Genomic DNA, 24,973 nt, shown 5'->3' with positions numbered 1-24,973 from the left:
TCATCGATGCCGATTTCCAGGTGTCGTGCAGCACCTAGATGGGACATTACATCTATGCTCCTCTTCGTTCATTTTTCCTGGTCAGGAGAAGGGAATCCTGACTTTTTGGCTTCTAATAGAGGAGAGGAAAAACAAATCTTCCCTCTTAAGATCTGAAGCCTGAATATAACCAAACCCCCGTTTTTGCCACTCACGTCAGATTCGTCTCCATGTTGGGGAAGGTCACCTGGGTGGAGCTCTGGCCTTCATCTGCAGAGTTCTCCCATGGTCCAAGCCTGCAAACTAAATGCAAGAGCCTTCAGGATGCTGCATATGACCTGTCTGTCAATTGCTGCAGGCTGTAGAAGTGCCAGATCATGTCCTGCATGCAGTAAATACAAACATCTATTCATAATATTACCTTGTTGTCTGTTAATGTTAAAACATATAATTTGTCCTTCAAAATATTCCATTGTTGAGGTTCATTTGTGTGTTGTTGTGTTATTGCTCACCCTGAGATCAGGGTGAATATGTTGCAGATATTAAAAGATATAAGTAGTCCAACAGTGAACTAATATACATTATCTTTACCTTTTTTGCTGTGACTCCTTAAATTGCAGCTGTGACCCTTCATCACAGGTTATGGCCTTCGTGTGGACATGAGGTGGAAGTGTGAAGAATATTTTCAATTCAGAGAAAATTTTTGAGATGTGGTCATTGTTTTACAAGAAAAAAACAGCACAATTGTAGATAACTTCACTTTTTAATTTTTCTACCAACTACTACAGGAGTAAAAATAAATATATATATACAGATCAAAACAGGGACAATTGTAAACAATTAAATGGGATGAAGATAAAAAATATTCATTGCAAACCAAAAGAGATGATAATAGAAATAAAAAAGATAGCGAGATTCACAACCAAATAAAACCTGTTGTGGTGTTGGGAATAATGAAAAAGGGTGCAGAAAAAGAGGATTTTACAAACAGGATCGTGGAAGTGGTTCCCTGTCAGTAAAACTATTTGCCACTACAACTAAGTCTCATAATGTTTGTTTTAAAACAACAAACTCTTACAAGGTTTTCATCAGCCAATTATGTTTTTAATATGCACATATTAACTTGTTCCTACAACATATATATCGCATGTGAACAAGTTTTTAACTTTGGCACACAAAAATAAAATAAAAATACACCTGTGGAAACTTACAGGGGCTCTGTACAAATATGCTTTTAAACAGCATATTTTATTCATGGATTCAATTTATTACGAAAAGCAAAGTACAAGCTGAAAGGCTGTTTGTCATCTGATACATTCAGCAGGTAATTGTCAAGTTTGTAGCTGCAAGTTTTAAATTGTTTGAGTTGTTGATATATTTAAAGTATGTAGGATTTATTTTCGGGGGAAATTAATCCAATAATTCCAAAAGACATGTCACTAAAAAGGGACACTAGAGTCAGGGGAATCACCAAAGTCAGAAGGATTCATCCTGTCGGGATCATGAATAGTACAAACTTCTGTGTAAATCCATCCACTAGTTGTTGAGATATTTCAGTCCGCAGACGTCGGTCTATAGATCAGAAGTTTTTCTTGACTGTACTGTACAACTTGGCTGGATCCTCTCCAGTGTCCTGACCTCTGCTTATGGAAGGGGATGAAATAAATAAGTTAATCAGGACACTGTTAACAAATACATATATTAAAAACAGTGACATGAATGTAAAAAAAACAAGAGAATGAAACTGTCACGAAAGAGCTAAAAAAAAGTACTTTATCGATTGTTGTTGTGAGGTGCGTGTGAGGATAATGTTCTTGAATGAGGAGCTGCTCACCTCGGGGCAAAACTTTTAAAGGTGACAGCAGCGTACGCAAACTCATCCTCATCCTCCTCATCATCATCATCATCATCATCATCATCATCCTCATCCTCGTATCTGCTGGCTCCACCTGGTCCGATGTTGTAGAAGACAGCATCTGTCTGGTTCTTCAAGAAGTGGAAAGTGGCAGAGTGAAAGTCACCCTGTTCCTCAAAAGTTCACTTTTAAATCTTGTGCAGCAGTCTAGACAACTTCAGAGAACAACTACATCATTTCTGATCAGCTACTATCACCAGAAGACAGAAAGCCTGTGATTCTTCTAAAAACCACACATGCAAGTAAGGTCTTTAATTTGGCTATCGAACGTGAACATTACATCACAATTTGGTCTGAGGGTGCAGTCCAATTGTCAATTTTAACAGTGAAATGACCAGGAAGTATTTTATCGTCAGCCATGATAAGAGCAGTTAAATGTGTTTTAAATGTTTTGGAAAGATGCTTCAGTGCATCCTTTCCTATCTCCTTTAGGGTACACTGGACCTTCCCGTGCGATAGGAATGGAGAAATAGACACCCCACAATTCATTGTGGCAGCACTATTTAACGTGACGCGCCATGCACAGACGTAAACGATTAAATCCAAAGAAGAAGAAAAAAAAGAAATGTATGAATATGAAAAAGAGCCGCACATCATCATATAAATTATCGATGTCACACGGTGTCATCGTGATGAATATAAGTGGACAGTAGCGAGAGCAAACACAGAACGCCCAAGGCCAAGTCGCCTAAAAGATGCTTTTTGTAGTCCATCTTCAGAAATGTGTAGTTTCACCACGGCAGACGCACGTCAGTAATATCCACCATTGCATAATTACGCAGTATATTGCAAGCGGAGTTGGATTCTCTGAGCAGCGCTGTCGGCTTTTCTTCTGTCCTATGAATGATGATTCCCATTGATGTTTAGGAAAAGTGGTTCGGAAAAGGAGATAAGGACTTAGGACTCAATTTCTGTGAAGATGGACATCAGGAGGCAAACATGAAGAGCTTCTTAATCACATAAGTACTCAACCCGCACCTGCTCACTGCCAGGTCCGTATCCAGGTTGGGATGATTGCTTAGAGGCCCTCAGTTCTCTGATCAGGAGAATTTATTAAAAAATATATAGTGATGATTTCCTTAATTTAATTTAACATGATTGATTTTCAGGTATTCAATGGACAAAGCTTTAGTAAAATAGGACTGCTCACCTTATCAGGAAGAAAGCAAAGAGGAGCATTATTCCGAGGAAAACAGCAGAGATAATTCCAATGACCGTTGATTTCCAAGCACCTGGGGAGGCTGTGATGACATTTTTAAAAAAAAATGGATTTATCAACCTTTTCCTTTTTTAGTGGTTAGTACCAAGATATTTCTTATTTTGTCACAAATCAAAAACAATAGTGGCAATGCAGGTTATGATCACATTTTCTAAAAATGTATTTAATGTCTAGAGTCTAGACCGACTCAAGAAGGATTGAATTTTCAACAAAGGGTTTTCAATGTACTTTTTGGTAGTAATGAAATATAGCTTTGTGACCATGAATTTCCATGCATTTTGATGGGGTTCATGGGGGAGGCAGTTTGACTTTAAATTTTACTTTAAAGCATTTTACATGAAATTCCAAAATCATTACTATTTCACAATTTCACATTTCCGTGAAAAAAAATGCAATTATGCAACAAATTTCGTTCATTACATTATGTTCGTTTTGTTGATGTATGCTCCATTGTAGAATTAAGGGCCTTGTCAAAGGGCCCACACTGAATCTAACCCTAAACTTCTGTACCAAAGTCAGCAGTGTAACCCACTAAGCCATACCAGCTCTATCCAAAATAGTTGACAGTTCTACAAAGACCCTTTCAAGTTCGTCAAAGACCTCTTCGCAAAGGAATAAAGTGGAACCTTGAAACATCAAAACAGGAATTTGAGGAACACCTGGAAAAGGTCCACCATGACACAAAAAGGCATGAGCAGATAGTCATCCCACACAACAGCCAGGAATTTGTGGTTGCTTGGAGCATACAAGCATGATCTTGCACCAGATCCAAGCAGCCAAGAAGGACAAAGAGACCTACATGTGATCTTCCTTGACTTGGCCAATGCATTTGGCTCAGTTCCCCATGAACTCCTCTGGGAGTTTTTCGACTTCTTCCACGTCTTCCATGACTCATCACCACACTGGTCAAGACCTATTTCGAAGACCTGCAACTGTGCGAGAAGACATGTTGCACTGCCCCCAGTAACTGGGCGAACGTGGACACCATCTGATGCAGTGCAGCAAGCTACATCAGCCCTACGACACAAAGACATTGTGGGGCATGTCCAGCAGGGAAAAATAGTTTTTGGCATGATTCCAAGGGAACCAACATGGTGGATGGCCACAGCGTCAGAGAGGAGGAAACTGGTGGTCGATGAGGTGCGTCGACAGGGGGAGGGCGCAAGAAGTGGAAAGGCTACCTCACTAGCGAAACAGGGGGAATGGATGCAGTGGGAAAATGTGGAGAGGAGAAAGGTCAGCTGGGGGGAGATATGGGCAATGGAAGCAAATAAGATCAGCTTTGTTATCAGAGCAACATATGACGTGCTTGCCTCCGCGAACAACCAACCCCATGAAAACAACAACAATCTAACATCTAAACATCCTTCCACTAAGTCTGAAGCAGGATACCTAGGCACGGCACGTGACTGGAGGATGCTGGCGGACATTGACCAGCAGTTTATCTTTCCATCAGAGATTGCCTCCACCAACCTCAGTCCAGACATGGTCCTCTGGTCCCCTTCAATGAAGACTGCTTACATCATAGAGCTCACAATGAGATTTAAGAGGCCTATGAGCGTAAGAAGCTGCATTATGCAGAGCTAGCAGCAGAAGAGAAAACAGCGTGGTTGGAACACCAAAGTCTATCCAGTGAAAGTGGGATGCAGAGGATGTGTGGCTTCATCTACTGTCAGACTGCTGAAAGAACTTGTCAGCCATGGCCAGGCTCTGTGGCAGACTTCCACCAGTCCACTTTTCAGTCTGCCGTTTTCAGCAGCAGGTTGGATTTGGGGGCTGTTGGGCAGGACACAAGCTGAGGGCTGATCACCCTGCAGCGGGCCGCCTTGCAGAGGGTGTATAGTGATGAAAGGCTGAAAAACCCAATGATACAGAGGAACACTACTGACAAAGTGTCCGGTGTACAACAGTCCTGCAACTCTTTCTAAGCCAAGATATGCTTCCCACATAACTTAGAAAACAACCTGTCACTAATTTATCACTCTCAACACAAATCTCTTGGAAGTGCTCACCACCTATTGGCACAATGGATAGTTTTTAACATCTCATCCTGTGTTTTTTGATTCTGATAAGGAAGGCGTCAATCAGTAAGCAAAGAATTCATAAATACCGTGAGTCAATAACCTGTATTTTTTCTGTCACTGCATTAAATGCATCATCCAGTTTAAACCATAGACTGTATATTCCAGGTCTGGAAAGTGAAGCTCAAAATCTGTATTCTCTGGAACGACCAGCAGAGGGGACTCCACTTGTTATTTCAGTAGAAGTCTATGAGAAAATTACCCTACTTCTCACTTGATTTATAACATCAGTAAACATTTTCCAGAGGAGTTTAAGGTTCAATCTCTAGTTTCAAGTCTTCTTCAATACATGATGTTAATTTAGTAAATTATGGTCCATTTAGAGTCAAATAGACGATAAAGCTCCGTATACATTGGAAAGGGGATGCAGCGTGACTTCTGGTTGCAAAAGACCAAGATCGCGCTGGTCAGTATGCTAAACTGAGCTATGGTTGCGGCCATTACGTTTCATCTGACAGTGTTAGATATTTTAATATGGTGGAAAAGCGCTATAACATTGAGCCCTTCACTCACAGAGGTTATCAGGGGTATCAAGATAATAACCCCCCCCCCCACTCGCCCTCCATTATAAAGTTTAGAGTATATCTGCAAGTGAATCCCAATATTTACCTGCAATAACCATCAGTCGTACGGTGGAATTGTGGCATCCTTGTGTGTTCTGGGCAAAACAGGAATAATTCCCACCGTTTTCAACTCTGACGTCAGCGATGGTGAAGATCTGCGCTGATGCTTTCCGTGAGTCTTCGTTCTCCTTGTACCAGGTGTAATCAGCTGGTGGATTAGCATCACTGCTGCAGGTCAGAGTCACTGAGCTGCCCTCCACTATCTCACCACTGGGGCTCACTGACACGGAAGGAATCTTGGGAGCATCTGGTTCACAAGGAAATATGGATGGAGACATTAATATAGGCCTGTTTGATTTAGAACTGGCCATGAAATTAAATTAGAAAAATAAAATGTGACTTACACAGGACATCTAAGGAATTCATTATCGAGTTGTATCCATATTGATTCTCACATTTGCATTGGTAAACCCCTCTGTCCCCAGAGCTGATGGCAGTGAAATGATAAATGTTTTTTGGTTCCCCAATCCTCGTATGGTTCCTGTACCAGGTACAATTGGCTGTTGGATTAGCATCACTGCTGCAGGTCAGACTCACTGAGCTGCCCTCCACTATCTCACCACTGGGACTCACTGACACGGAGGGAGACCTGGGAGCATCTGTATGTATGAAAGAAAATTGTGACATAGATGGTAGGACGTGGGAAGTGGAAGATGCTCGGGTGAATGGGCATCAGTTGAAGTGGGTGAAAAATGGGAACAGAGTCGCTAAACTCGAGGTGTTAAAACGGCAGTTCGCAAAACCAATGATGTCACGGTGGATTGTCACTCCTCCTGATCAGTGAAGTGAACTTCATGTGTAAAATCTTTGATCAAAGACAAAGTGTGGGACAGATTCAGTATCTCTTAACCTAATAATCAGTATTTAACTCACATTTCACAGCAATTATAATGTCTGTTGAATTCCTTCCCAGCTCATTCTCAGCTGTGCAGTGATACACTCCAGAGTCTGACGACTGGATGGAGCTGAAATCAAACCCAGTCCCTTCAAGGTGAAGGTGAAATTCTTTCCTTTCATTTTTCTTGTTCCAGGTGTAATCAGCTGGTGGATTAGCATCACTGCTGCACGTCAGAGTCACTGAGCTGCCCTCCACTATCGCACCACTGGGACTCACTGACACCGAGGGAAGATTGGGAGCATCTGGTAAACAATTAAATACGCATGGAGACATTAATATAGGCCTGTGTGATTTAGAACTGGCCATGAAATTAAATCACAGAAAATAAAATGTGACTTACAAAGGACATCTATGGATTTCGATGTCGAGTTGTGTCCATGTTTATTCTCACATTTGCAGTGGTAAACCCCTCTGTCCCAAGAGCTGATGCCAGTGAAATGATAAATGTTTTTCGGTTCTCCAATCCTGGTATGGTTCTTGTACCAGGTACAATTGGCTGCTGGATTAGCATCACTGCTGCAGGTCAGATTCACTGAGCTGCCCTCCACTATCTCACCAGTGGGACTCACTGACACGGAGGGAGACCTGGGAGCATCTGTATGTATGAAAGAAAGACTGATTATAAGTTGAGAGGGATTTTTTATTCATTACTCATATTGTTTTTAACATTTGGTGACAGATGGTAGGACGTGGGAAGTGGAAGATGCTAAATGGATGTCAGGTGAAGTGGGTGACAAAGGGGAACAGAGACCTGTGACTAGATTTGACGGACCAGAGGAATCGACTTCATACTTAAAATCGAAATTTTCAAAATGCAAAAGGAGAAAAAAAATTCTTCCTGGATGATGGACATCAAAGCAGCAGAGACACCTGCCTCCTGACTGCACACCCTGACAACATCATAATGTTCAGAATTCAGGACCAAAAGAGACAGGATACAGTATTGTTCACAGGCTGAGCAGGTACCTTAGACTGTTTGTAAAACTGGACAGTCGCCAGGTCCGAAAAATTAATTCAATGCGTAAGTGCCGGAGACCTGTGTTCTCTGGAATCACTAGCAGATGGCGACTCCACTAAATCTTCAATACAGCATGATGTTCATTCTGTCAATTATGGTTCATTTGGAGTCAAATAAATAAAGCATGGTATGCATTGGCGCGTGGATACAGCGTGATTGACAGCTGGTACCATCCAAAAGGTGCATGGTTGCAGGTGTAGGTGGGTTCGCAGTGGACGAGCTGTCAGACCACACACTGCCTCCTCCCACTTCTGATTCCAAAAAACCCAGATGGCGCTGGTCAGAATGCTAAACTTAGGCTATGGTTCCGGCCGTGTTGTAGGGCCACAACACGATAAGAGATCGCAACGTGATTGGTTGTACAGAAGATTCATATTTCCACTTCCTCTGACAGTGTCAGATATTTAAATATAGTGGGAAAGCAAAAGAAGAGCAGTACCTGTGATGATTTAGTGATTTCTTTTCAAACAAATATATTCTTCATTTTTGAAAGTTCATTGTTTACTTTAGTCTGCAACAACAACGAACCCTTACCCTCCTAAGGTCAAACGCAGCATTTAAATGAGTGTAAAATCATAGTAAATGCATGGGATTGCACCTCGATAGTCCGCCATCCTTAGAATTCCAGGAGAAACGTGACACTACGCATGTGCAAGTACTGAACCGATGAACAATCTCATTCTTATCGCATCGTCCGCCTCAGCGTATGTCGCCAAACTCGAGGTGTTAAAACGGCACTTCACAAAACCAATGACATCACGGTGGATTGTCACTCCTCGTGATCAGTCAAGTGAACTTCATGTGTAAAATCTTTCATTAAAGACAAAGTGTGGGACAGATTCATAATTTCTTAACCTAATAATCAGTATTTCACTTACATTTCACATCAATAAAAATGTCTTTTGAATTCCTTCCCAGCTCATTCTCAGCTGTGCAGTGATACACTCCAGACTCTGACAACTGGATGGAGCTGAAAGCAAACTGAGTCCCTTCACGGAGAAGTTGAACTTCTTCGCTTTCATTTTTCTTGTTCCAGGTGTAATTCGCCGCTGGGTGAGCATCACTGCTGCAGGTCAGAGTCACTGAGCTGCCCTCCACTATGTCACCAGAGGGAGTCGTCGACACAACGAAAACCTCTGGAGCAGCTGGAGGATGAAAAATATTAACAAATACAAACAGGATGAGAATTTTATCATAAGTCTGTAATATTTCTTAAACGTTTAATATTGAAAGAGGATATTTCGAAAAAGAAAATAATGATTTAACAATTAAAACTGCATTATGGAATTACTCCTTCCGGACACATTTTTAATTTGAACTGTGCAACCAAATCATAATTTACATAAGATAAGTAGCTAACAATGTGCAGAAATATGACCAATAACTAGTGTTGTGGAGGATGTGCAGTAAAAAAAAAGTAATAAATAATAAATAAATATATATATTATGTGTACATCCATACATACACACATGTGCAATATATTGCTCAGGTGAGGTGGATATGGACAGATAGTGCAGGTATATCAAGTGTATTCTAGTCTAAATAAAATAAATTGTTTTAGAATAAGGAGCTGAACATGTGTAAAACTGAATGTGACTAAATGTTGGTATAAACCTTCCTCCAGATTTGTTTAGTGTAGTTTGAAAAAAAGAGGCGTAAACTTACACACAGAAGGAGAACGGAAACGTACATTTTTTCCTTCTTTTATAGCACAGTAATAACCGGCTGCAGATGCAATATGTTTTAGGAGAATATATTCTTTTTCCCCTTTAACTTTGTTGTCTTTGTCGATCCAGAAGAACGGATGACGAGGATGCGTACATCTGCTGTGACATGTCAGCTCTGTCCAAATGCCAATGTGCATTGATCTCCTTATGTGAACCTGGAGCTGAGGGTCTGTGAACAGCAAACACAGACGTTATTTCAACATTTCAAACATCAACATTTCAAACTGACTGATTTCCAGTGGAAAAGATTTACCTTTGACAGACACCGTGACTCCAGGTGAACCAATAACAGTCCCTCTATGTCTCTCTGTTGTGAACCCGAAATTGTACTCTGCTGAGTCATTCGTCGTCAGGTTACGGATTGTCAGACAGCACTCAAAGTTTTTACAGACAGACTTCACACGACCTGAATACTGCGGATCTTTACTCAGATCCACATTCTTCATGTCATTTTTAAACCAGAATCCTGTCTGCTGTTTTAACGCGACGCCATTCACATATTCTGGGTATCTGTAGTAGCAGGTTATGTTCACTGTTGATCCACTGAAGGCACAGATCTCAGTAGAAGCGTAACTCACATCCCATCCATACCGAGCCTGCACCACTGTAATATATATATATATTTTTTAAATTACACACATAGGCAGAATAAATTCTTTCACGTTGGTAATTCAAATACATTTCATTAACAAATGCAGGACAAGACACATAAAGTAGCATGCATTAGCTCCGGTACTCCAGCAGATGTTATGTCAGTCAAGTACTTCAGAGTAAACTCACATGCTGTCGGGGAGCGAGAAGTCTGGTAGTCTTTAATGGCACAGGAAACTCTATCTCCAGGATAAAAATTTGGGACAGACAATGCATCTTCCTTGAAAAACGTATCATTTTTGTACCAGTAGAACGTCAGCCCGGTATCAAGATTACAATTGCCCTGACCCTGACACCGGAGCCTTGTTTCACCAGGTTCGTCGAATAGTTTTAACACCTTCACCTCCAAATCTGAGTGAGGAAGAGACGTCTTTACTTTAGACAGAGCTGTCAACATACACACACACACACACGTTGAACAGCAGGCACACGCAAGTGAACCACACAAGATTTTGAATTAAATGAATAAATGTTGAAAATTGAAAAATGAGATGAGTTGAAAATGTTACCTTTAACAGACAAAGTGACTCCAGGTGAACCACTCCAAGTCCCTCCAGGTTCGGTTGTTTTGAACCTGAACTTGTACTCAGCTGAGTCGCTCTGTCTCACGTCACTGATGCTCAGAGTGCACCTGTTGTCTGCACAGGTGTACTCCACACGACCTGAATACTGCGGGTCTGTTTTCAGATCCGCATAAGCCTCCTCACTTTCTTTTATGAACCAGAATAAATCTGACACTGTTCCTTTGTGATCAGATGGGTAATTATAGGTGCAGCGAATGTTCACTGTTGATCCTCTAGAGGCACAGATCTCACCATCAACAGTGTGATGAACTTGAAACTTGTGGGTATCGTAAGTCACACTCCATTCACTTTGACTCAGCACCACTGCAACTGAGAGCAAATGAGAGAATCAGATATCAGATTCATAACAATATCACAGAATATACATTTTAAACCTTTTCACTTCCAAAAACTTTCCAAAAACTTCTTCCAGGGGTGTCACCAGCCTGCAGGTTTTCCTTTCAACTAATGACACCACATCCTGATGACAATTCCTGCCCTTAGAGGAACTCAGTAATATAATAATAATATGAATAATAATATAAATAAAACTGAGTCTCAGGCTGGATTCTTCCTGGCCATTGTTGTTTTAGTTCTAGAGACTATGGAAACCTGCATCTGCCAGTAAAAAATGACAAGAATTAAATACTAATGATAGATCGTGGTTTTGACTGATGATGAGAACGTTTCCCTCCACCAAGGAGGTTATGTTATTGCACTTACGAAAAAGACAAGACTGTCCTCCACCCAAAAACTTTTGATAGGTTGTTCTTCAAGCAGCGTATTACGACCAATACGTTTTATTTAAAGACCGCAGACCTCTAGAATTCGTTATGGAGTTAGCCACTAGAGGTCAGCGGTGGACCTGGTAAGTCCGTCAAGTTTGTGTATTTCAATGGATTTTGCTTATATTCTGTAAAGTAAGCTGATTCTCTGTCATGTCATCCTAACCCTACCCTTACCTTTACAAGCTCACAGCGAAAAGTATTTGTGGCGTACCTCCTGTCACCAGTAGACGCGCTGTTTTGGGAAAAGGTCGATTTGGTCGTAATTTGCACATACGACATAGTTCGTCCTGTATGTTGGAGGACTTGTTGGCAAAAACAGCTGAACAAAAATCCAGGAAACTTGGTGGAAGGACGGGTCAGGCGGCAAAAAAAGAATCCATTAAAGTTAGATGCGGATCCAAGATTTTTTTTTATGCCCTTCTTTAACTCTATGAAATAGAATAGGATAGGAGGGGTTTTGCTGTTTTTTGTTTTACATCTTTTCCAGTTTCCCAGGGAACAATTTATGGATCTTGAAGAAAAAAAAATTGGCATATTTAGGTAACTGATATCTATGAGTTTGTGAGATTTGATGCGGATCCATATAAAACTTTGCATCTAATTTAAATGTTGTTTCATAAGAAGGCTGTTGGGCCTTGGTGGAGGTCTACGTTCTACAAAGAGTCATTCTAGTTTACTTTTACAGTGAATTTTGAACCTTTTATTCTGAAGAATGACATGTGGCTACCTCACATGAACAGGTCAGCATCTACCAGTTTAAACGAGTACGACTTCCCCCCTCCTCCACCAGATGTTATTGCTTTGAGATAAAAGTTTCCAGAGACAGCAAGATTTCTCCTCAACAAGGACATTATCTCTTTGGAACAATAAGCATAACAATAATTTTACCCTTACTCTAGAAATCACTCACACTTTCTGGGTTAACGCAAAGAGATTTTGTGTGGAAAAATGTGAGATAATCCACAAATCAGTGTCCGGATATATACAGCCAGAACTGAGTGCACTGAAACTGTCCAGTTCTAAAGCATCAAAAGACAACATGTGTTGTTGCAGTCTGAGGTTCAAGGATATGCTATGAATGCTATGAAAATGAAAGAGTCATTTAGTTGTATATTCTACTTTTTTTCTTTAATTAACCGAGACTAAAGTAGATCTGACCGAGACTAAAGTAGATTAGCAACGTAAATGTAGATGTACTGTACCTGGCACAGTGAGAAGAAGGACAACAAATCGAGTCGCTGCTGCCCTTACACTCATAGTAGCTGCCGCTCTCATCTTAAAACACAATAAAAACAAGTCTGGAGATAAATAATGTGCATAACTCAGTAACATCACTGTGGAAACTATGAACTTCTTAAATTAAGACTGAAAAATTACTTTAGTGACACTGTCGGGACCAAACTTGTATCAGCCCCGTCACACCAGGAAAAAACATATTTTATCGCATCATTTCAGTGTCTTAAAAAGGACAGAGAGAGAAATCAAAGAGATTTATCAGAGCTAGCCAGTTGACACAGCTGTACACTTTCTCAACCATTGGACAATGCACAAAAGAGAAAGATGCTTGTTCCTGCGAGGAGTGTGTAGCATCGTACATGCCTCCTGTGTCCACTATGTGGGACTGGATAACAAGGGTTAATTCATGTGACCAGTAGGTGGTGATATGATTACCACAACCAGCTGCATCATCCTGGTTCTGAGGGTTAATTTGCTGAACTGCGCAGGAAGAACTGGATATTGAGGAAGCAGTACATCAGTCCAGACTGCAGGAACTGGAGAAGTCAACCAGAGGTAGCAAGTATGGTAGATTTACCCCTCAAGTTCGAGGCTCTTCCACATGCTTTCTATACAACCGGCATGGACTGTTTCAGCCTCATGCTTGTCAAAGTGGGGTGACAGAATGAGAAGAGGGTGGGTATCCTGTACAAGTGTCTGACCACACGGTTGGTCTACTTAGACCTACTAACTTGTATGGATGATTATTAATTACTAATGTCACTCTGACGTTTCATCACTCGCAGAGGAAAGCCCTTTGAGCTCTTATTGGATAAGGGCACTAACTTTAAAGGAGGAAGTAGGGAACTGCATGAAACATTCAAAACTTGCACTCCGAGACCAGTTGGCAGCAGAACAGATCCAGTTCCGCTTCAATTGTGGGAAAGAGAGGTGCAATCGGTAAAGACAGCCCTTCACAACACATTGGGAAATCAATCAGTGACAGAGGAGGTGTTGAGGACTGTCTTGGTTGAAGTGGAGGGCATCCTCAACTGGGCTGTGTTTCGTCTGACACGGCCAACCCGGATCCTATCACACCCAACTCCCTGCTGATAGGGCGGCCGTACTCCTCCCTGCCACAAATGGTCTACCCAGAATCAGAGCTTCTCAGCCGCAAGAGGTGGAGACACACTCAAGTCCTGGCCAATCACTTATGGAGACACTTCATACAGCATTACCTGCCTACTTTGCAAGCACCGCAGAAATGGAATACAGAGAAAAAAAACATCACCATCAGCACTATAGTCCTCATCATAGATCAACAAACTCCAAGAGCCCTGTGGCAAGTGGGAACAGTGAAGGACACCATGCCCGGAGCAAATGGCAGATTGAGGAATGCATTCGTCCAAGTGAAGGACCGAACCTACACTAGGCCTGTGGCGTGGCTCATCAGACTGCCCGCTCTACCCCAGGATTCTGCAAAGATATAATGGAGGCCTAATTATCGATGTCAAATTTACATACCAAATTTGGGGGCGGCTGTAAAAAAGGTCATGCCTCTATGCTCTCTTCTGTTCTTCAAATGTACCAGTATTTCTACATTTATGTTGTTTATATCCTTCTTGTATACCAAGTGCTTGTTGATGAGGGAGTGATTGACATAATGTTGCACGGGTCAAATTTCTATCCCTTGATGTAAGGATCAAAGGCATACATTCCCCTGTAATCTAGCACACACTCACTCCTGATATTAAAGCGATCAAAGGCTCACATTCCCCTGTGATCTGATTGTATATAAGAAGTGGTGAATCCTCTCAGAATTAGTCTTGATCTGGGTCTTACTTTAGACTTCTCACTTCGGGACTTCTTAATTTGGGATTTGTTAGGGACTTTCCTCTATCATTCTAATCTTTGGGTTATGCATAAATTGTATTTGGCATGCTGAACTGCATCTAGATAAACGGTCTAAACTTGAGCTGGACTCTGCATCCCTCCTTTGTCTGCACTCTTACCTGAACATAACTTTAGTGTCCTGATCCAACACCCTGGAGCGATCGCTTTCACACATAAATGTCTCCAGGCCGTGACTCTTATCAACTATGTGAAGGTTGGGGCAGATTGGAAAATTTCTATTTCATTAACTGTACAGAAAGATGGACGACATAACAGCTTTAAAAAGTGAAGCGAAATCCTCTGGATCCCCCCCTGCTGGGTGGCTGCAGTATCGATCTTTAACCCCGCCCCCTCCATGTTAGTGGATGAGACTTCTGATTGGTCTTGTATCTGCAACTGCTGATCTTTGTAATCGCAGCTCCACTCCAAAGACTCTGGCTCTAAATAAAGTCAAAAGTGTAAGATGGGGGCGCCTGTATGTGAAAAAGTTTAGCTGAATTTCATCTTTATATACAGCCTATGTCCAACATTTTCCTGAAATTCTCCAGAGGGTCTGTATGTGAGAGCCGAAAGTCCACAAATGTTGCAATTTCCGGTGTGTTCAAATGTTTACTTTTACAAGTACATATTTTTGTAATTAGAACATTTGGATAGATAATGTATTATGATCAGGGTCAATTTGACCTCAGGAATAACACACTTTTTTTTTAGTTGCATTTCAGGGTTTTGAAAAAAAATTGGAAAACTGTTTTATGCCTGTTTTCACAGACCAAATGTCCTTCTTAATGGCTTCCATATGGTTAAGTTATAGATATTGTAATTTGGGTCAACCAATCCTTCAAAAAAGCATACAAAATTTACACACACTATATTTATCAGCAAATATATGCTTCTCAGGTTCTCTTGATGCTGTCAAATCCATGTTGAAACAACAGATTCACATTGTGCTCTTGTAGTTTAACTTGACTGTGCTGTACAGTGGAGATGAATGCTCCACATCTTCTTGACTTCCTGTTCTGTGAAGGGGAAGAGAAAAACATTGACACCAACACTTTTTAGTGAAGTGATGAAAATGTTCATTTAAGTAGCTGCTCACCCTGTTGCACTGCTGTGAAATCTGACAGCACTGTACTCAACCCCATCTTCCTCCTCCTTGTCTTCCTCTCTTTCTCTGGGGGGATGAACCCATCTGATGTTGGAGTAGACGGCATCAGTCTGGCTCTGGTTGAAGCAGATGCTGGTGTATTCAAGGTCGTCCTGCAGCACGGCTGGTGCAGCTGGTCTCTGGTCAGACACTGGACCCAGCTGAGGCATAAAAAGGACCGTACAGTAAAATACTTACTGGATTTGAGGTTCTGATGAACAGATCTATTAGAAAAATACCTCCAGGATTTGGTCATGCAAATCAGATTTAAATCCATTGTCTTCCTGTTTGCTGTGGTGTAAAGTAACTTGACCTTGAAATCCAATGAAAGGCTAATTGATGTCCTCCTTTCTCACCTGTGCGCCGCCATCTGCTCTCTTGCTGCACTCACTCTGTTGTGTGATGGACTTATGTCTTCTAGACAGGAGGATGAAAAAATTAAACAAAAGAAGGAAAACACTGAGTGAACAAGTGGATTGATGAATGTGATCACAGGGACACAGATCTGCTCACCTGCTCCACAGGAAGACAGCGAGCAGTATGAACAGCAGGAAAACAGCAAGGATTGTTCCAGTCACCATTGATTTCCATGCACCTGGATCAATCAATTGATTTAGTTGATGGCATGATGTTTGAGTAAGAGCAAAGATCAATGCACAGCTTCAAAATCAGAATGAAATCATGCGCTTTTTTAAATGTTTCTCCACTTATTTGTTGCCATTTTTTTGTTCATCCATCTGTAAAAACTCAGAAACTGTTCATGTGGTCTATGAATAGAAGCTGCTGTATGTCTGTATGTTATAGATAGTTTTACACTGGTTGAGTTCAGGTGAAGTGGGTGTCAAGGACTTTGGAGGCAGAATCTCACCCGTTACAACAGTCAGACGCAAGGTGGCGTGACGGCGTCCTCGTCTGTTCTCGGCTGCGCAGAGATAATTCCCACCGTGTTCAGCTCTGATGTCAGCGATGGTGAAGATCTGCACTGATGCTTTTGGTGAGTCTTTGTTCTCTTTGTACCAGGTGTAATTAGCGGCTGGGTTAGCATCGCTGCTGCAGGTCAGATTCACTGAGCTGCCCTCCACTGTCTCAGCAGAGGGACTTGCGGACACAGAGGGAGGCTTTGGGGCATCTGGTGCAGAACATGCACAGAAACTCAACTCACGAATTTTCAGAAATTGAAGAGAAAAAAATTCCCAATCTCTGGTTTTGAAAACTGCGACATATACAGACTTTATTATCATCGTCATTATTACCCTGATTGGTGATGTCATGAAGAAGTCACAGTGAAAATTACATCATACTTAGTCCATAGCTTTAGAGCAGTATCTATGCATCCTATAGGACCATAAATATGACATAAAGCTTATATAGATAGAAAAATAATCTATGATTAAATGTTAGGAATTATGTAATTGTGGTGCCGCTATGATGTCAGAAAATACTATTAAGTTATACAGAATTCACCAGTACATTGTACTCTATAGGTTTTTTCAAGAAGACGAACATCAAGGAGAACATCTTCTGAACGAAGGAACAATTATTTACCAACCCTCCAAACAGTGTTTTCTCTGTGAATTTGTTTTCTTTTTTGCCATTCTGCTCTACACTTAGTATCTGACAGGGCTTTTCATTGGGCAATAAGAGGAGCATTCTAGTAGCGGCAACACTGACACAGCGCTTCTCATTGGTTCCGGACAGAGAGAGACATCAGCAGCAGTCAGAGATGCACGGTTTCATCGCTCGGACATTTATTTATAATACGGAAAGAAAATGCGTCCCTTATCAGTTCAATAAGGGACACGTCTTTTAGTTTCCAAATACAGGACAATTACGTCTTTTAAGGGACGGTTGGCAACCCTTAGATGAAACTCTTCAGATTTTAATGTCCAGTTTTCTTTTTTAAATACAGAGTACAGAGGCATTTGTCATTGTTTTCTACTTACACTGGACGTCTAAGTGTAGAGACGTGGAGTTCGTCTGTCCGTACTGATTCTCAGACTTGCAGCGGTAGACCCCTCCGTCCCCAGAGCTGATGGAGGAGAAACGATAAACGCCCTCTGGTCCTCGAAACAGAGTTCGGCTCTCCTTGTACCAGGTGAAAGTAGCTGCTGGGTTAGAATCACTGCTGCAGGTCAGATTGACTGGACGGCCCTCCACTATGACACCTGGGGGACTCACCGACACAATGGAGGTCTGTGGAGCATCTGGAGGAGATGTATTCATATGGGTTTTAATGACTTGAGTAGCATTGCAGCAACGGAAATCTTACAGCAAATTACAGCTGCCGACTGTGGATATGAAGGGAGCAGGCATAATCTGCAAAACCTCTTAAGCTGCTTGTTGCTGTGGAAGATGCTGTTTGACTCACACTTCACATTAATCAAGACGTATTTAGAGGAAGTCTTCCCCAGCTCGTTCTCCGCGGTGCAGTAATACTCCCCCGAGTCAGAGGACTGGATGGAGCTGAGGACCAGATGTGGTTCACTGCCGAGTTTTTGATTCTCTTTGTTCCAGGCGTAAGTATGGGGCGGGTAAGCATCACTGCTACAGGTCAGAGTCACCGAACTGTCCTTGAAAATGTCACCAGGGTGACTCATCAACACTGAGGGAACCTTCGGAGCATCTGCACGACATGAACATACCTTCACATGAGAAAGTGTTATCATAGAACATAGTCTTCTAAATGTTAAGTAGATTGTTTTTTTGTATGTTTGTCAGCAGGATTACGCAAAAACTACAGAATGGATTTCCATGAAACATTTGAAGATTTTTAAAGAATAATTAATGGATCTTGATGAGATTTTTTTAGGGGACAAATATCTCTGAGCAATTTGGTGCAGCTTGATTGAATTTGAGGACTGATGGGCCTTAACAGATTTCGACTTTCCCAAATAAATTATTATTTGTCTTGAATAAAATACTTAAATAACTAAAAAACGCCAATTGTTTGCGCCCGGTTCACATACATTCAACAATCTCGGATTTGAAATGTGGATACCTTGATCAAATCATGCACAATCAACACACACTTCTTGTTATTAACGGTACACTGTAAATGTGTCTTTACAAAAGCTATTTGTCATTAAAACACATTCTGTGTATCCCAGAGTGTTGAGAAAAAAAGAAATGTGGAAAATAGCCAGGCTCATCCTCTCGAGTTTCTACACAGATTTATTTCTTTGTGACTTATTGGAGTAAACTCACACACTGGAAGAGAGCGATGACGCTCATAAGCACAGGAATAAAAGTCTCCAGGATCAAGCAATCCTCTGAAAGATGGAGATGTTTCTCCCTGAATTTTTGTTCCATTCTTGTACCACACAAAAGAAGAGCGTTCAGAGAGAAGACAGCTGCTGTGACAAGTCAGTGTTGGACCAGAGGGAGACCAGATCACTTGCACCTGTAAATCTGGATCTGTGGAAAGAAAATGTCACATGGAAACGACCTGTTAATAACTCACGAGTTCCCTCGTGAGTTCAATTGGTTAGAAATATGCAAATTCGCCACTAGATATCACTAAATCTGTCATTGTGAACCTTTTATATATTCCGTTATGTCAAACCTGATTTTTGTGATACCATGTGAATATCAACATAAACATTTTCAATAAGTAGGAATAACATCATACACACATTTCAACAGTTACACTAAATTCTGCCACATTAACTACAGTAAGACCTTGTGTTCATCGGTACCTTTGACAGTCAGAGTTGTGCCAGGTAAACTCGTCCACCATGTATAAGGATCGAATATGAAGCGATAATGGGCAGAGTCGCTCTCTCTCAGGTTGCTGATTCTCAGAGTGGAGCGTCCTCCTGCTGTTTCAAGGACCTGAAAACGACCTACCTGCTCTTGGATTTTAGCTTTATTGCCATACCTCCACCGATCATTAGGCTCAGCAACGAACCAGAATTTAGATGTGGGGTTGTAAAAACTGTGGTAGTCCACTGATATGTCCACTGATGAGCCTTTAAAGGCACAGATGCTTCTGTCACGGTAATTCACTCTGTTGCATGAATTTCCATGGACACCTGAAAAATGAAATAGTTTTGGAGGATCACCGTGACAATTATAGTCTTTACTTCAATCATTTGCAGTTAGTTGTAGTCCATGCTGTCACGGTAAGAGCGTGACCGATTTATCGGTTGGCTGTCAATATTGGATCAATCTGAGCGTTTCACAGACAGTGAAACTCTTATTTTACAGAACAAACTATGCAGAAAAGATGTGCATCTATGTTTACATTTTACAAGAAAATATATATATACTGTAAATCATGTTTTCTATATTCGGCTGTATTTGTGTTTCCTTTTTTTCTATAGTCATTCATAATAAAGTAAATATTACATTTCTTTGTCATATGGGTGACATCACAGGAATCATTGATCATATACGTACATATATATGTATAAATATGTACATACATACACACATATGCATATATATACACACACACACACACACACACACACACACACACACATATATATATATATATATATATATATATATATGTACATATAAATTAATGCATATAAAGCTCAAAAGAGCGGAAAGCCAGTGGAAGACTGTAGAGTGAACTCACACACTGGAGCAGAGGGGGAATTCTCAAATCCTTTCACAGCACAGGAAACACTGTCTTCAGAATAAAAGTTGTGAGTAAAATGAAGGTTTTGTCTCTGTTTGTTTTGTCCATTAATGTACCAGACATAGGACGGACGATTGTTCAGGACACAACTGGTGTGACACTGCACATCTGACCAGGTACAGGAGGGATATGTGCACCATGACGTTTTTGTGATGAGCACCGAGAAACCTGGATTAGTAAAGAAACATCATTTTAGTCAGAGCTGCCCACAAAACACAAACCAAAGCAGCTGCACAAGAGACTCGTTTCTAACACCAACGTTACCTGTGACGGTCAACTTGACTCCGGGTGAACCAATGAACCTCCCACCTTGGCCTGTTATGAGCATGAACTCGTACACGTGCGAGTCGCTCTCTCTCAGGTCTGTGATGGTCAGAGTGCAGTCGCTCTCACCACAGTGATTCTGCACTCGACCTGCGTACTTTGAGTCTGTCCTCAGATCCTCAGGTTCTTTGTTCTGCACTTCAGTAAACCAGAATGTTCTCTCAACCGTTACATCGTGGTCATTTATTCTGGACGGGTGGCTGAAGGTGCAGTGTATTGTCACCGTAGATCCTTTTATGGTACAGATCTGAGTGGGAGCGTACGTGAATCGCCAGCCGTCCTCACCCTGCACCGCTGTAACACAGAGCACATCAGAGACCACAGGTTGTTCCCAGCATCAAAAAATGGAAATGCTCATTAACATCTTTACATTCAAAGCGATGTAGCTAACTCTGGCTCCGGTCGTGTTGTGCGTGGCTCCTGTTAAACTAAACTAATAGTTTACCCATTGATTTTATCCATTTCAACAGACTATCAATTGAAGTCACAATTAAATTAATAACAGATCTTCCAGTGCATAAATTATTGTGCCTATTATTAATTAATGTCGTATAACAGACTAAAAAATCATTAAAAAAACTGTAATATTTTATTTACAAAATAAATATATCTAAATTCAGGTGGAAATTTTTTTCCACCTGCAAAACTATTTTTCATTTTAATCCTCTTCTTGAATTCAGGGGGGCCCCAGATGAAGTCGTACTCAACGGGGGAAAGTTTCACTGCTGAACAGAATCCTAAATCATATGCATAAGATTTTATTTATATTTGATTTGGAATAAAAAACTCTGTCGACATGTTCTGTTTAACTCTGTAATGTGTCACATTACTGAACATAAAGACTATCGCTCATCCATTACTTTGAACAATTTCAACCATTTTTCTCTCTTTTAAGATATGTATATATATATATATATATATATATATATATATATATATATATATATATATATATATATATACACTATTGCCCATAAAGTTGGAATAATGTTGTTTTCAGACACATTCCTCTTTTTATCTCTATTTACACACATCGGTTATCACCTTTGACCAGGTGCAATGATTACATACTGAGTTCCAGTTACCTAGCTGAAACAAATTCATGCTTAACAATTGTTTGGCGTTATAAAAGGCAAGACATTCGCTGTGTTTTCCTTTTCCTGCTTAAAGTCTGTATGTCCACGTTTGCAGAATTGCCCAAAAATCTTATGCCTCGTCCGACGCAACTGGCAATATGCCAAAGAGTGCTTGCACTCCGACAGGACGGACACAAACAAGCCAACATTGCTGATTTCCTTGGAATATTAACAGTTTGCAAAGGTTAATTTTGGTTTAATTTTCACTGTGATATGTTTGAAAGAGATTGATCAATAAAGTTTTTTGAAGATATACACTTTATCTAACAATCATTTCTTGAGAAGAGGTCAAAAATATTTTATTCCAACTTTATGGGCGACAGTGTGTATATATATATATATATATATATATATGTATATTTCAGAATATTAATCATTAGAAGAACGGTGTGTGTGTGAACAACAGTCTTGCTTTACTTGTTTCCTGTTTGTGTTCAGGAGTGTGACATGCACATGTTAAACTGCACCTGTCGGTCATGTCTAGTGAATATGAGTTGCCGTTAATAATCCAGAAGTAAAACATGCTACCTGCGTTTGCACGGTTCAGTGCAAATGTAAATGAGAGACAGCCACACCTACAGCGAGTGGCTGCAATGCTTCGCTGGACTTTCTATACTTTTTTTTAGAGTGTAAAGGAAAGTTTCCGCCCACATGGCAGTTTCTCCTCATAGCTCGCATTTCCCCTCATATCGGCACAGCGGGTGCAGATAGACTAAATGTAGCCCACAGCTTTGATCATGGCTCCTTTTTCATTACAGCCACCAAGGAGGTTATGTTTTCACCCCTGTCCGTTTGTTGGTTGGTTTGTTTGTCAGCAGGATTATGTAAAAACAACTTAACGGATTTCCATGAAACTTGGTGGAAGGATGGCACATGGTGTCAACAAAGAACCCCTACAATTTTGCTGTGGATCCAGACAAAGGGGCACGTCCAGGGAATGGCTTTAAGCACTTTCTTTGACATTGCGAGACAGGGTGTTTTTTTGACTGTGGTTTCATCTTCCGCCATTTGACGACTGATGGGCCTTGACGGAGGTATGCGCTCTACTGAGTAACATTCTAGTTGGCATTGGTTTCTTTTTGGTGAACATTTTCACCCGTCTCTGATAACCCAGCTGGTGTTTTATAAGTTTCTGTTTAGAAACATGGCTGTTAGTATGGTTCATTTTTTTGCAAGATTTGACTGGGGATGTTCATTATTTGGTCCAATCCGTTTGAAGATAAAACAAAATAACATTTTCTACTCAAAAGTGACTTCAATTAACGTTTAAAATTTCATTTATTGTTAAATATTTTGGAGCAAGTAGTTTAAATGTCTGTCTTGCAGTTTGTATCACGTCATCAAATCTACCGTGATGCAGTTACTGAATCCAAAATTACGTCATATATTGTAGTAATGCATTAACTTTCGCAATCAATGTCTTATTTAGATTGACCAAACATTCTTCATCATACGGTATAAATAATGTGCTGGTGATGTCATGATCAAATGGCATTATTACAATATAGCAAGGTTAGCATTGCCTGATTGGGGTATATGCTGTACATTACATTACATGACATGTATACAGCGCGAGCATCGACCCTTTGACCCCTCTGAATTAATGAATTGGTTACTGAGTAGAAAGTTCTGAATATTGTGAACAGTACCCATCACAACTACCGACAGTAGAGACTGAGGTGAGATCTTCCCAATGCTTGTTTTGTCCAATCAATGATCCAAACCTCGCAATTATTAAAAAAATAACTCACCCTCCGACTTTGAGATGTTTGTTAATGATTGGCATTTTTACGCAACAAGGACATGATTCAAAGTTTTAAAAAACACAATGTAAGAAAAAAAGTGCTTTACTGTAGATGTAACTTTACCTAACACAGAAAGAAGGAAGAAAACCAATCCCCTCGCTGCTTCTCTCAGACTCATCGCTGCTCCTTGCGTCTCTGTTCAGTCACATCACATACATGAGGAAAGACGGTCGCCTGTCAGTCACAATAAGCATCACAGGAGGAGGAGGAGGAGGACAGCGTCGTCTTCACGCGTGTTGAACAGAGGGCGGGTTCTTAAAATCCGACCTGGCTTCCTTCCTCTTTACATATATATACATGTTAATATGCATGAACAGACAAATGCAGTAAAATCCCCACAGTGAAATGAAGAAATGATTCTTGACTGTTATTTTCGAAAATGATGCATGGCCTGTAAAAATAAAACAAATACAGTTTAGGGAAACTGTTACGGGAACATTCTGCAGCTCGGTAGCACTTCCACATTTTTAGCAAAAAGAAAAAACAATAAAAAACAATGAATCACTTTAATCAGGTCCCGTTCCTTTAACAGGTTAGAATCATAGTTTAATGTTATGACCGGTACAATAATCCTCAAGGTTAATGCAGAGGGTGCTTCTTTTCTATTCTCATCTGACTTTGACTTGCTGAGATTCTGGGGGGGATTCGGGAGTAAACACTGCTTCCACCAGTCATCTGCAGATATAGTTTGTGGGGGTTTTTTTAATTCAGGAGAAACCAGACAGACGTGTTGATGCCAAATATTATAACTATTAACCAGGGCTCCTCTCATGTCAGGAGGATGTTGGCGAAGAAAGAACAAAACACGCTTGCGTTGTGATTGTGGTTAGACGAGGCGTACATGACAGAGCTGGCTCAGCCTCCTTCCTCTTCATTTGACTGCACAGCAACAGTTTGTAACCGACCTTGTTTTTACCAACATCTGAGCAAAGAAAAGCAAAAAACAAATAAAAATAAATGATGTGCAGTTTAGATTAAACTCAGTATCAGATGAAGTATGTAGTATGTCAAACGGCCATACTGTATCTCATATATATATATATATATATATATATATATATATATATATATATATATATATATATATGCATATTTATTTAAATAGGCAAAACTTGCACTATGTATGAATGTATATAGCTTTTTACAGTTTGTCCTCTATTGTTTATTGAATATTTCTGCTTATTGTATATTTTTGCTATACATTTTCTAATATTTCTACCTCTTCCCTGATGCTGCTGCTGTAACGGGCGAAATTTCTCCCGCACAAGATTAATAAAGCCCTGTGATAGGCTGGCGACCTGTCCAGGGTGTACCCCGCCTCTCGCCCAATGTTAGCTGGGATTGG

The 24,973-nt window shown here is 40.6% G+C and overlaps 2 protein-coding genes and 2 long non-coding RNA genes across 13 annotated transcripts; 2 read left to right on the top strand and 2 right to left on the bottom strand.

The window, feature by feature from the left end:
- Positions 1–723: 723 nt before the first annotated feature.
- LOC118312331 (B-cell receptor CD22-like) lies at positions 724–15,021 on the bottom strand. Of its 8 annotated transcripts, none has more exons than XM_035636850.2 (15): positions 14,203–15,021; positions 12,666–12,738; positions 10,622–11,005; positions 10,242–10,463; positions 9,715–10,065; positions 9,400–9,630; positions 8,612–8,878; positions 7,056–7,310; positions 6,691–6,957; positions 6,162–6,416; positions 5,804–6,064; positions 3,045–3,135; positions 2,873–2,930; positions 1,814–2,001; positions 724–1,622 (listed from the first exon to the last, which is right to left on the bottom strand). In XM_035636850.2, exons 2-15 carry the CDS (start codon positions 12,736–12,738, stop codon positions 1,559–1,561), a joined length of 2,967 nt encoding a protein of 988 aa, XP_035492743.2. In that variant the 5' UTR covers positions 14,203–15,021; the 3' UTR covers positions 724–1,558. The 8 variants fall into 8 exon arrangements, with proteins under 8 accessions (XP_035492743.2, XP_035492746.2, XP_035492747.2 ...); XM_035636853.2 differs by having other exon boundaries at positions 724–1,619; XM_035636854.2 differs by having other exon boundaries at positions 1,814–1,965.
- LOC118312337 lies at positions 14,890–15,299 on the top strand. Its single transcript, XR_004794214.1, has 2 exons — positions 14,890–15,029; positions 15,120–15,299. It is a non-coding gene; the product is annotated as an uncharacterized LOC118312337 (long non-coding RNA).
- Positions 15,168–23,888, bottom strand: LOC118312332 (B-cell receptor CD22). Of its 2 annotated transcripts, none has more exons than XM_035636858.2 (12): positions 23,692–23,888; positions 20,628–20,981; positions 20,301–20,531; positions 19,411–19,746; positions 18,920–19,129; positions 18,084–18,338; positions 17,659–17,919; positions 16,584–16,844; positions 16,229–16,310; positions 16,072–16,129; positions 15,668–15,876; positions 15,168–15,587 (listed from the first exon to the last, which is right to left on the bottom strand). In XM_035636858.2, exons 1-12 carry the CDS (start codon positions 23,744–23,746, stop codon positions 15,509–15,511), a joined length of 2,391 nt encoding a protein of 796 aa, XP_035492751.2. In that variant the 5' UTR covers positions 23,747–23,888; the 3' UTR covers positions 15,168–15,508. The 2 variants fall into 2 exon arrangements, with proteins under 2 accessions (XP_035492751.2, XP_035492750.2); XM_035636857.2 differs by having other exon boundaries at positions 16,072–16,132; positions 23,692–23,886.
- LOC118312336 lies at positions 16,211–17,337 on the top strand. 2 transcript variants are annotated; one of them, XR_004794213.1, is made up of 3 exons: positions 16,211–16,351; positions 16,540–16,709; positions 17,200–17,337. It is a non-coding gene; the product is annotated as an uncharacterized LOC118312336 (long non-coding RNA). The 2 variants fall into 2 exon arrangements; XR_004794212.1 differs by having other exon boundaries at positions 16,215–16,351; positions 16,545–16,709.
- Positions 23,889–24,973: the final 1,085 nt, after the last annotated feature.

This window comes from Scophthalmus maximus, chromosome 8 (genome assembly GCF_022379125.1).
Source record: "Scophthalmus maximus strain ysfricsl-2021 chromosome 8, ASM2237912v1, whole genome shotgun sequence".
In the NCBI taxonomy this organism is placed as follows: domain Eukaryota; kingdom Metazoa; phylum Chordata; class Actinopteri; order Pleuronectiformes; family Scophthalmidae; genus Scophthalmus; species Scophthalmus maximus.
Note: the sequence above shows the minus strand (reverse complement) of the source record. Positions and strands in the feature narration are given on the sequence as shown.